The sequence below is a fragment of the Sycon ciliatum genome, chromosome 4 (assembly GCF_964019385.1).
Source record: "Sycon ciliatum chromosome 4, ocSycCili1.1, whole genome shotgun sequence".
Lineage (NCBI taxonomy): Eukaryota > Metazoa > Porifera > Calcarea > Leucosolenida > Sycettidae > Sycon > Sycon ciliatum.
This window is the reverse complement of record NC_088646.1, coordinates 21,998,286-22,010,624: the sequence shown is the minus strand read 5'-3', so window position 1 is coordinate 22,010,624 and position 12,339 is coordinate 21,998,286. Positions and strand designations below refer to the sequence as shown.

The 12,339-nt window shown below is 47.9% G+C and overlaps 2 protein-coding genes across 2 annotated transcripts; one reads left to right on the top strand and one right to left on the bottom strand.

Annotated features, from left to right (window-relative positions):
* The first annotated feature begins 1,943 nt into the window (after positions 1 to 1,943).
* LOC135815028 (uncharacterized) lies at positions 1,944 to 5,980 on the top strand. Its single transcript, XM_065328252.1, has 5 exons — positions 1,944 to 1,968; positions 3,390 to 3,737; positions 4,100 to 4,320; positions 4,722 to 4,789; positions 4,932 to 5,980. Exons 2-5 carry the CDS (start codon positions 3,411 to 3,413, stop codon positions 5,633 to 5,635), a joined length of 1,320 nt encoding a protein of 439 aa, XP_065184324.1. The 5' UTR covers positions 1,944 to 1,968; positions 3,390 to 3,410; the 3' UTR covers positions 5,636 to 5,980.
* Positions 5,981 to 6,625: 645 nt separating this feature from the next.
* Positions 6,626 to 11,596, bottom strand: LOC135815027 (TBC1 domain family member 25-like). The gene is made up of 4 exons (XM_065328251.1): positions 10,978 to 11,596; positions 10,299 to 10,389; positions 9,535 to 9,704; positions 6,626 to 9,123 (listed from the first exon to the last, which is right to left on the bottom strand). The coding sequence occupies exons 1-4, from the start codon at positions 11,291 to 11,293 to the stop codon at positions 7,280 to 7,282; spliced, it is 2,421 nt and encodes an 806-aa protein (XP_065184323.1). The 5' UTR covers positions 11,294 to 11,596; the 3' UTR covers positions 6,626 to 7,279.
* Positions 11,597 to 12,339: the final 743 nt, after the last annotated feature.

Sequence of the window (12,339 nt, the reverse complement as noted above, 5' to 3'; positions counted from 1 at the left end):
TGACGGGGAACAAGTTGTCCTTCTAAAGCTGATGATTAGCAGGACTGCTGCTGCCTTGGCCTGGCTGAAGCTTACATCGTGTTACAATGGTGCAGCATACCTGTTAATTGGCTGCATGCATCCGGTCCCGCGGCGCAACATGCCCGGGTGCGGGTGCCGTCTCGGCTGAGTGCGTATGCTATTTTCTTGGATGCTTCATCTACATGGGGTAGATAACTGTAATCTCCTCCTGGTGATGTGTCTTTGTAGTACCCGTATTCCAATTAGCTTCAGCCTGTGAAGGGTTACATCTTTCGCATTTATTTCGATTAATTTGTACGCGTTGCTATGGTGGTTGCTATGGGCGTAATTTGAATTTGGCTAATTGGAATACCAAAAAAATTGGTCAAGTGATGGAAGCTCTCTATTGGCTATCATCTGTGGAAATTTGAAAGACCCTGAACGAAATTGATTTTCACCTTGTTCTAGTTGGTTTTGAATTTCCCGGTTTTGTGCCACTGGCCTGCATCAAAACTGTTCCAGAAAAAGTGCCAACAAGCGCACTTCAAACGATCATAACTCTTGAACGTCTGGTCGGATTTAGACAAACCTCATATATTTCCCGGCTAGTTTATCCTACTCTTTCCAATGAGAGTAAAATCGAGGAGATCGGAGCAACTTTCAAAATCGTCCGAACACCCTACTACTGGACACAATACTGTTATACAAGGTCATCAGAACCATCTACGGCCCTACACAATCATGTACTGTGATTATGTAGGCTAGAGTCGGGGAGTCGTATAAAGTAAAGAATTTGAATTTTCTTCTCTGGCTTCCTTCTAAAACTGAAAGTAATCATTCCAGGATCTAGGAGGGGATCGTGGTCGGGGTTGGGATAGCTAGAATTTGAATTTTCTTCGCTGGCTTCCTTCTTCTTGGCTTGCTAATAGCAAGAAGAAGGAGGAGAATTTGGTTTATACGACCCCCTGGCTAGAGCCGATGGAGTCGGGATGAGGCAGACAAACTAACTTCAGTCAAGCCAAGGGCAAGGAGAGTGTAAAGATCTAAGCAGCTACAACAGTACAACTACAACGACTGTCCGGTTACCGGTTGTATGTCACTAAAGTCTTGTTAGTGGGACGGTCACCATGGTCACAGTACAGCCAGTGCAGTGTCGATGTCACACAGACTCACAGTCACAGCTGCCGCCAAAATGAAAATCAGAAGAAGACTGTTCGTTGCCGCCTTGTTCGAATAACTCCTTGTCGTGTGCATGCATACAGTCGAATGATTATGTGGGTACTACGGCCGGGTAGTATTCGGTAGGTAGTAGCTAGCGTTCCGGCAGTGCAGTGGCAGTGATCTTGTCAGCGCCACACACGTAGGGCACGTTGACTGCTGCAAGCTGTCACTGCTGTCCTCATCCTCCGCGATCCGACGGGTACAGCCAGCGTAAGACTGTCGAGACGACAGCGCCTTTTGAAACAAACTATTTCTGCAATTACTTACCAGTACGGCAGTAGATCAGGATAGACCCGGTACCCAGAGCTACATGTAGAGCTCCTTCATACGGTGGAGATCAAAGAAAGTAATTAATTTTGATAGCAGGTAGCTATAGGACGAGCACCGCAGAGCTAAGTTGCTATGCCATGGTACTCGTGAAGTAATGGCCAGTATCAATGGCCACCAACCTCGCTGATAGCGACACTCTCAAGCGTTTGCAGCTACGACTAACTGCACAGCTGTATGGATAGCAGTACTGTCTGCACTTGGAAAGCTAGTCTGAGCACTGACTCTGTGGAGTGTGGTTGCCTGCTCGATAATATACGCCGGACGTGTTGATAAAGTACAAGCAGCTTGCTAGCAGCGCTACTGAATCTTTCACATTATCTTTCATCACCACAGAAAGACTGGTAGGTGGCTCACACAGTATTAATTTCATAGCTGTATAATAGTGCCACATTATCTTTCATCACCACAGAAAGACTGGTAGATGGCTCGCACAGTATTAATTTCATAACTATAATGGCAATCGTTGGTGCCGTTATTGACTGTATACATGTAGTCCACAAATCACGGACGTGTGAACTAGCAGTTACTGTACTTTCCTGCACAAGAGTTCTACCCTGCATCTGTGGCAAGTCACAGTGAAACCCAGACCAATGAATATCATGGGTATGCTTTCGGCTAGTGGTGTGCACGGGTAGTCGGGTACCCGTGCTACCCGTGAGGACGTCGGGTAGACGGGTACAGAATAGTGCCCGAAAACCCGAAGTCACAGATGACATTATGTACAGTGCACATGTACAAATTCATGTAATACTCCACATGTCTACCCAGTGTGTAAGGGAAAGGGTGCATTGTGGTGCTACCATGGAAACATTACCCAATCAGGTACCCGTGCTACCCGTGGAAAACTACCCAAACCCGATACCCGAAGAAAATGCTACCCGACTCAGCCCTACTTTCAGCACGAGGGAGAGACACTTTTGATTGACATGCACCTTGTGTAGAGTGTGCAGATGCAAGGTAAATCAAAATCGGCGTCAACACAAGTAGTGCCTGCTGCTGCAGAGCCAGGCCGGCAGGGTCAGTAACACGGTTGAGACCGTGTGTGGCCGCTTGGTTGAAAGAAGTCATCCACATACACACTGATCTGCACTGGTTGAGACTGGCTCCATTCATTTGGTCGGTATGAACGCTTATTCACCTAAAGCCGATCCAATTCAGGTTGGATGCCCTAGCTCAAAAAGTGGTGTCATGTGAAGTCGTACTGCGCTGACACATAATCCTATAGTAGACACCGAGGAGTACTAAAAAAACGTTTATTTAGTACTCCCTGGTAGACACTGTGCAGATACACACATACATAATCATTGGTCCAGATTTTTCTTGCCGCGCCTGTAGCTGCTAAGCTGTCAAAATGAGATTTGCAATGATTTACAAAACATTTACTCTCACGGAAGAATTCATGCGAATTGTTCATACACTCTACCTAGCGTGATCATCAAAACCTACAGAAGAACTTGAACTGTTATCACGCGGGATCTACAAGTAGAGAAACCGAGCGGAATCTGAACAATGGAATTCTCGCTTTTGCTCTAGAGTACAGGAAGCATTTGAGCAGATTTGAAAATGGAATAGAGATTCCCATGGGATGGAGAAATTTCGCAAATCTCAAAGATGTTCTGTACTCTTGCCAGAAACCACAAATGTGTATCATACGAGTGAAAGCTGAAGTCCGGGCACTGCATAAAGAAATTCCTAGAGATTCATAGTGGTCGCTAAACCTTTCTGTAGTTGTAGGGTGTGAAACAGCTGATTAGCCCATGATGACAGTCCGGTAGCTTTGGCGAACATTTCACTGCGGCATGAACTGATGTGGTGTTATCTCCTTTCTCCGGCTACAGAAACGAGGGGAATATCACAAGATGCGTTCGGCAGGTCATGGCCAGCATCCAATGACACTTGGGAGCACACTGCAAGACAATGCTGATTCTGACAGCGAAGCCGAGCTGGACAATGGCCACAGGGAAACCTCGAGCCACACTAAACCGATGCCGATGCACCGAAGACAGCTGATACAGACCAAGTGGCCAGCACTGGATCTTCTCCGCAAGCACTCTAAAACAGTGGCCCCAAATGAGAAGGACTCCGAGCATTCCGTGCAGGTTGCACGTAAACCGCCGCGCCGTAGCGCAGGAGGCGCGGAGACCCGTCAAAAGCTAAGCCAATGGCGAGCACCCTACTTCAAAGGGGTAGGATTATAAGTTAGATAATATCTGCATGTACTGTATGTACTAGTGTGAAGTAGCAATATACATTGTAGTGTAAAAGAATTTCATTCCACCATTCCTGGAGTGCCACTTACTACACAGTGACACTGCATCCTTAGAGGGCGATATTGCGTACTAGCTTGATGAAGTAAAATATAGGATACCATAATATGATACCATATTATCATACCGTTCACCGTAGGCAGACTGAATAGAGTGCAGGCGTATGCAGAAATGATTTCTTCCACGCTATCCTTTTGCTTGCGTCCCAGGCCCCTGTTTATAATCTGGCCATGCGCCAGCATAGTGTATCTCTGCTCTGACTTGCGTTCTCTTCGTTTCAGAATTACGTGCATGTTGGTGAAGCACTGGGGCAACATGTTGAGCGCAGTCTCTATGAGTTCGGAAAAGCCGGTGCCACCGCTAGCACAGAGCGCATCCTTGACTCTAATGGCAGTACACCGTCTGGGTTGGAGAGAGATCCGGACATGATTGGCGATGATGTGGAGGGCGAAGGACTGCGACTGCAAGGTGGTATAAAACATGGCCATGTCTTCAAAAACAGGTAAATCGCGAAAGGCAGCACATCCCATCCGGGGTGTACAGTACTCGTAAGGCTTAGCTGTTTGTACTGCAATGTTCGGCTTGGTCTGGTAGTGTGCAATCCATGGATTTACTAGTGATAGTGAGTTGGACAATCAACCATAAAACTGTTATCATCGTATGTTTGGGAGGCTATGTGCATCTGCCTAAAGGCTGATACTGACATTGACTCGCGTGTTGACATAATACTATGCCAGTGGCTGAGTGAGTGAAGCTTCCTTTATTCTCCGTACACACTCTATTCTATAGGTATGTACTTGCTACGGTCATGGTCATACGAGGCATGGGAGTTTCAGGGGCGCTTCTGGATAGCTGAATCCAATGGTAACTTGACTTGACGGTGCGATTCTTCTCCTGTCACAGGGCTCTGTCATGTCATCGGAGAGCAGTATCTGCACCAACAATTTCGACTTGCCTGGGTGTTTGCTCAGGTATGTAGTGTACCCCCATACGTTAACAGTTTATGCTCGTGAACAGTCGCTGCTCTCACATTACCCATACAGGATGTGTCTGCTGGTCACTGGGAGACAGGAACGTGTATACCGTTGTGTGCTGTTCATCTGTGTGTTGCAGCGTCAAGTGTCGGTCAAGGCACACGCACAGGGCGACCAGCTCGACTGACATCATCATCCTGTGTTGATGCCTACAAACAGAAGCCACTACAATCTTCAGTAGATAGCAGAGCATCTGGAAAGGGTAGCCTTCGTGTCGAGTGGCGCAAAGTTTGTAAAAAGGTGCCGGAAGAAGAAAGAGAGCGTGATCCTCCCAAAGAGATGTGGGCCGATAAGCGGCAGACAAGTTCTGCAAAGACTTCCATGGAGACTAGCCCTAACAACAACCAGTTGCATAGGAAGGCCATCATCGACCACCCATCCATACCGGAGGTGCCCATTTTTTCCGCTCACAGAACAGATGCTATCAGCACCACCGATGAGAAGGATCAAGGAATTGATCACTTCTACCCCAAGACTCAGTTATCCGCTGCCCATCAGGGTTTCCGCGTTCGCAACCAACCACGCCCCTTCAAAACAGGACTACGCCCGAGGCAGCTTCCGGGACATTCTTATCAGGCACCGGAGAAGGCTCTGCCAAGTGTCCAAGTTCAGGCATTCAGACGTCCCAAGAAACCCAGCATTACTAGTGGCTTCACCCCACCAGTTGTTTCACATGTGCCAGAGCCGGTGTTCGTTGACGTGTCTGGCCTTCGAGCACCGCATTCCAGTCCACGGATCAGCAAAGCCCCCACGAAGTCCGCACTACACTCATTCAGATCCTAACGTTGCATAGCCATGAAACGATAAATATGACTGCAAATTCTGTTCCTATCCTTGAAGTCACATCCATTTTCACCTGGTAAACCCGGCTTTGTTTTCATCTAAATACGATTTAAATACGTTAATCTGGCCATATGTCTACCTCAGATAATATTTAAATGAAATATTCACAAGCAGTGAATGGCTGAAATTGTCTATTTGTGTCACCAAGCAAATCAGTTGTGAATCTGTGCTCATCTAGACTATAGTTTGTGAGTGAAGTGGTTCCATCTGAGAATTTGTAATCGATGTTCTGCACTTCTAAGTCTGTGGGAATTGAGGCAATCAGCAAAACGGAAACATCTTTCACATGCATGTAGCTTTCTGTAGCGTGCTTACGGAATATTTGCTCCAGCCGATTTGCCACTGGCTGGGGAGCCATATACATCTAAATGGAAATGGGTACAGTCCGATTGTACGCGCTGTGCATCCTAATAGCTGCCTGCATGTCAGTTTCTGTTTGCTGCATATCTTGGAGCTTTAGTCGCTGTCCAACGGGCATACCATACCGCACATGCATGAAAAAGACTCATTGGTTAGCATACATAATGATCACACTCTCTGCCCTTGTTACAAGCAAGTAGCCGTGCATGCCGGGACCCAGTTTACATGGACAGCGAAAGTAATTCGTGTGCACAAAAAAAAGGGAGGGGGCATTTCTACTTAGAATCATTTTTAACGTTACGCAGCAACTTACCGGTACGCTGTCTACTTTCTGAGTACTGGTAGTTTGAACGTGCATTGACTGTGTTTGATGCGCAGATGACACATTCCCACTCCAACTGAATACAGTCACGAATCACAATACTGCAATTGTATAAGCCGTGTAGGCGCCTCATACAGAAGTTCCATACTAAAGACATGCTTCGGAGACAGGAGGTCCGAAACAGAAGAAGCTCATAAAAATCATTAGTTCACAGACCACACACACACTAAAGTTCACAGAACTGCAAATCGACGAATACTGACCGCACAGCGGTACACCACATATAGTTACTGAAGAAGAAAAGTTTAAAAGATGGGGCAACAGCAGGATGTGCTAATCTAAAGGCAAATACTTTGAGCAGCTGGTGAGCAGGTATCTAAAACAGAACGGTGTTTAAAATAAATAATCCAGATCGACATCATGATGGGCTGTACTGGTGAACTGCTAGACATGTATATGACTTTAAAAACAGGTAACACTCAAAAAAGTTGTAAACATCAGCAGAAAACAGGACCATATTCTGGTAGGAATTAGAAATTGTAGATGTACAGAACCTCTCATGCAAGATCAACTGAAACTGTATTTTATTGCAGGGGGATGAATGGAAATGTACCAATCCACCGTAAAAAGGGCGTGACACGACATACTATCTGTGAAAATGCCACACAAATGAAGACAATCTACTGCTTCATACAATGAAACAGACCGCACGGCAGAGAAGCAACACAGTGTACTTGACTACAACGGACCCGGCCTGTACGTGTTCATCAGTATCAGACAGATCCACAATTCTCCCCTGCCAGCACTGACCAAACTCACACATAGATCTTTGCATAGTGTTGACTAAGAGGACCAGGCGACAGGACAGAGATGAACAATAACACCATCACCCGTCATGTCTCTCATAGCAACACTGATGCATCTGGCGGGGAGTAGGGTGGAGTGCTCACCTCTGAGTTGACATAATCAGACAGCAGCGTGCGTGCTTTATCAAGGATGGAACCGATATCATGTCGGCCCCGCAGCTTGTCAAAATGTATAGCGATGGATTCCTGCACGAGGTTGTCTTGCATGATAGCGTTACGATGCTCAAGGAGTATGGCTAGGCATACAAACATTGTCAGAGGGCTTCCATACGTTGAATACTCTTCACTGACTTGACTGGACGAAGAAGGTCTTGCTTCCTGGGTGCTGCCCACTGCTGCATGTCCAGTGTTCATCTCAATAGGATCACTATGCACTATTGACTCCGTAATGGGTGCGGGGGCCACATCCGCTTCAGCTGCATCTATGTCCACAAGCGTGTCATCACCGTCTACTTCGACTCTTGCTGCAGGCTGCACGTGTCGTCTTCCTCCTCCCACAATCTCTATTTCCGTTGAATCGACAACGTCCCAGTCAGACGGCGTACGGGAAGATTCTACACTGGTAGCACCAGCCGTGACTGGAGAGTCCTTGTAGTCGGGATCAGCAGCCACTGCTGCCTGCCCATGGTGGGCCACTAAACTCTGTGTGAGACTCAGGTTGGTGGCATCGCGGGCCTCTTCGACTGCGGAAATGGCACGCTGACGACTCTCGCTGACTTCATTGACGCCACTCTCCTTGACAGTCGGTGACAGGGTGTCGATAACAAACCAGCTGTCGCCGGAAGCGGGACCGTACTCTCTCACCGTCACCTCCGCACCGGCTGATCTGCCATGGGCAGACTGGCCCGGCGGCACAGAAACCACAGCCTCAGGGCTTAGACCACGCGAGCCAGGTGCCGCTGCCGCCTCTGGTGATGGACTGTGTAGGCTGGTAAGATACTGACTCGGCGGTGGCAGAGTGGACCATAGAACTTCGAACAAGCGCATCACGTCAACTTGATCAAACTCACGCTTGAGATCCAACAGCAGCCAGCGGTACGTAAAGAACAGGTCTTCAGATTTCGTGTGGCATAGGTAATCATAGAAGACTGAGTCGAAGCGCTGCAGGAGTGCCATCAAATGGCCCGATTTGAGAGCGAGGCCCTCCGGTGTGAAGAGAGACCGACTGCAGCGCATGAAGCCGTGGAAGGCAATGTACGTATCTACCTCGTCACCACCATACACCTGCAGCAAGATGGCCACGATGTCGTTGAGACCTTGCACATATGACACCACCGGATCGTTAAGAGCAAATGTCATCAAGATGTTGAATAGTGATTTCAGATACGGGCTGTCATCATCGCGGAAACACTCGTTGCGACGGTCAGTCCGGATGACATCATTGTCTATTGTGCTCATCAGCGAGCGGATAGATGGAGTGCACTCGGTATTCTTCCAGGCATTTCTTAGCTCAATGTACTCCCTCCGGCGTTTTTCCAGAAAGGTTTCACGCTCGTCGCTGGTCAAGTGTGGTGGAAACACATAGAGGATGTGCCTCCATGCCGACGGACGAAGGTCACCACTCACACCGCCGTGAAATACCCTCAGGCGAAAGTCAGCCTCGCGCACCACGCGTCCTCTCTGATCCAAGTACGACGACCATTCAAAACCCTGCAAGGGCAAGCGCTGCGCAAGGCCATGAACGGTTCTCGTGACCTGATTCATGGGCTGACGCTGATGCCACTGAAGCAGGCGTGCGAACGGCAGGTCGCTAATGGAGGGCAACTGGCGCCACAAGCGCACAACGTCCTTGCTATCCTCCAGCAAATCCCAGCCGTCACCGGAAATTGGAACGGATATACTGCGAAGTGATCGAGGTCGACTCATGGACAGGAGGTCACCTAGTAAGCGCACAGACACACACAGACACACACAGACACACACACACACACACACACACACACACACAATGCCAGTCTGGCAAGGAAGCAACATCCGTACGCAACCTTTTAAAAGATTCGAGATACAAAGCAAAATATGTAAACGCCTTGGATCAGATTGCTCATTAGCTAGAGTGAACACATGACTGCAACTCAGTTACTCCGTAAACATTCTACGAAAGAGAAAAAACTGAAGACAAGAAAATTGCTCTTGCACAACACACAACCCAATATGTGAAATGGTGAAGAGGTAAGTGAAACCTACTCCAAGCGAATACCACAATAGAACACACAACAAAAACGAGAACAAGAACAACAGCAGCAGCAGCAATGAAGTGAGTTACATGTACAAGTATATGTGTATGTACTTACCACCTAGATTTTGATGGGCACGGACATAAAGCTTAGGTGAGTCACTGACACCGGTGCTCATCACCGCACAACTAAGTTCCAGGTCTGATGTCAGCATCTGCTGGCGGTACGGATTGATGGAGCGCATGGCCAGAAACTGTGGACTGGTGCTGTATGTGCACACAAACTGACTACACCACCAACACCAACACCGACAGCACCAGCGCCAATACCGACAGCACCACCGACAAGAAGAAGAACAGCAGAAACACAAGTAACCATTACACTGGAGTAGGTAGTATGCATTGAGCCATAACTAGTAAATACAAAACAACCAGTCCATGGTGTTGCATGCTCTTATAGTAAAACAGTATTAGCATGTCCTCTCTGACATCGGGCCTACTAAACCCTTAACTCAGGCTGGTCTGCTATAGCCACGGATTAGATGCTAACAGCACACGCAAACCATAGTGAAGGGAGTAAGAAAACAAATCCCACAGCCATTGCACAAGTGCTTTGCCCCATTGGCCAGATCCATGCGACCCTCATCATGCCAAGTCGTGAGTTTGCAAAATGACAATGAGTCACAGCACAAGTAGAACATCCATTCATCAAGTGTACGAGTATGGAACATGCGAACGCCAGAGGCAGTCCAACCACCCTTCTTTATAGGCTCTGACTGACATCCAATATGGCATGGGTTGACTTTTTCTCTCTCTCCAAAACACATGACCCACACACCCATTTAAGCTGAATTCTTCTCTTAGCTACACGGTGGTACTTACTCCAGTTGAAGGCAGCGAGAAACACGAGATTGGAAGTCGGCAAACGTCGATTGACTAACATCGAAGTCAAAGCTGCAGGTTTTTGACCCGTCTGCAGGATAAAAGAGGGAATTGCTGAAAGTTGAGGGAAACAATACCCTGGCAAGAACAACATGACTGTGCTGAGCTCTTGCTCCCACTTGCCTTGATGTTCAATTTGAACATTTGATGACGGGTCCATCAAAATGTAAGTAATTCAGAGTTACGGACATTTCAAAGTTACGGGCAGTGCCCGGTCCGGGGGGGGGGGGGGGGGTCACCCGGATAAACGAGCTATGAGTGTGTCTACTACCTGCATGTACAGCAGTACACGTGCTAAATGCTGGACCACTATGTCGGCTACATGCAACAGCACATGTGCAAAGTCTTCGATTACCATGATTATCGGCTACTGAGACCAATCTCTTTTGCCAGCTGGTCGCTCAGTGCGCACACACTGCGTACTCACATCCAGTATGCACGACCACTACAGCTCATTGGAGTACGATCCAGGTGTAGTCTGCAGATCTGATGGCCACTGAGTATGTTCACAACTGCACAATCTCGAATACTAGTAACTGTTTTATCGTGGCCTATGTGTACAATGTTCATGTAGTGAGATACGTACTATGATCAAAAAATAACTGGACAAGTAACTCACCATCAGACACTGCATGGACTTTCACCACCGCCTGGCTCTCGTTAGCACGCCTTTGTACATCGGACATGCGTCCGCTCTCCGTCATTGCACGCCCTGTATCCGGAACGCCAGCCGTGGTTTGTCCATGGGTTTTGGGGCGTCTGCCACGAATGTCGGCCACAGCATCCATGGTGTCAGTACTCATTCCCTGATGCAGGGATCCAAGGAGCTCAGCTTGGTCAGCAGGAGCTACACACATGAGAGATTGGCCGCCATCAGCACGTTCCATTGCATTCGAGGTATTACAGGCGGAGAAAAAACAAGCGTCCCCATCCATTCATTTCTTGATTCTGATCTACATTGCAATACTATTTTAGCTAAGATTTAGAGTAAGAAAGCTAAAGAAGGCACTATGTAGTTGAAGAAGCCAAAGTAGCAGCATCCACATACAGGACTCCAGCTCTACTCAGCTGAAGGTATGATCGTCATGTGATGCTGCCTACAAGATGAAAGAGGCCGGCGAGCGGCGGCAAGCGACGTCCTCACTTGAGTCAGTTGAGACGCACTTCCAGTAGAACAAAATCCATAGAGCAAGACGTCTACAACTACGATTACCAGTGCTGCGAAAATAGTTTGGGAGTCGGGAGATGCTTTCAATCTAGCATCTGGGGAACATGCAATCATTTCGCGTGCTTTCTTTCATGATTTGAAAAAAAAGTCCCACGTGGCATCGGGGCGCTGCCCTGTGAAAACGTGGGTAATAGTACATGAACCCGGGTACGGGTGCGAGTACTACGGGGTAGATCTACGAGCTCGTACTAGTCGTAGAGCTAGACTAGAGTCGTACTCGTAGATCTACGGGTGCTGACTGGCGCGGTCGTGATGTGCATTGTAGAATCTACCCGGCGATATCTCACATGATTAGCAGCTAGAGCAGCTACATACACACAGTTTTTTACCTGCTTTGGGACAGTTGGTGGTTTCTTGCCTCTTCGTAGATCTACGTACTGTCTACTGTAGTCTTGGCGAAAGGCAGATACATGTATCATGGATATGCCTTCTGATCTCATATCAGCGGTAGGGAGGATCGTCACGACTGAGTTGCAATCTTGGCAAGAGCCTGTCCCTACATTGTGGCAGAAAAAGATTCAGTCCTCCATGTGGCCGTAGCAGCACAGCTAGCCGTGACGGCGTGAGTCCGTGACTGAATTAGTTGTTCAACCTTGCAACATCGACCACGCAATGATCGAGATGATACGGTCAGGGTAGAGTTTCAGGAAGGAACAGGCACTTATGGCTTGTGAACAGGAGCTATTGACTCAATACGTACTTGGATACAGACGCGGTCATGCATTGCAAGAGCCATCATGAGCGCTCTCTCGG

What these genes read in the sequence shown, in the direction of transcription:
- LOC135815028 (XM_065328252.1), top strand. Translation starts at nt 3,411, where the DNA reads ATGCGTTCGGCAGGTCATGGCCAGCATCCAATGACACTTGGGAGCACA. An exon ending in GGCCATGTCTTCAAAAACAG is followed by an intron (nt 4,321 to 4,721) that starts GTAAATCGCGAA and finishes CTCCTGTCACAG; the next exon opens with GGCTCTGTCATGTCATCGGA. An exon ending in TTGCCTGGGTGTTTGCTCAG is followed by an intron (nt 4,790 to 4,931) that starts GTATGTAGTGTA and finishes TGTGTGTTGCAG; the next exon opens with CGTCAAGTGTCGGTCAAGGC.
- LOC135815027 (XM_065328251.1), bottom strand. Translation starts at nt 11,293, where the DNA reads ATGGATGGGGACGCTTGTTTTTTCTCCGCCTGTAATACCTCGAATGCA. An exon ending in TCTCGCTGCCTTCAACTGGA is followed by an intron (nt 9,705 to 10,298) that starts GTAAGTACCACC and finishes TTGGTGGTGTAG; the next exon opens with TCAGTTTGTGTGCACATACA. An exon ending in TGCCCATCAAAATCTAGGTG is followed by an intron (nt 9,124 to 9,534) that starts GTAAGTACATAC and finishes TGCGCTTACTAG; the next exon opens with GTGACCTCCTGTCCATGAGT.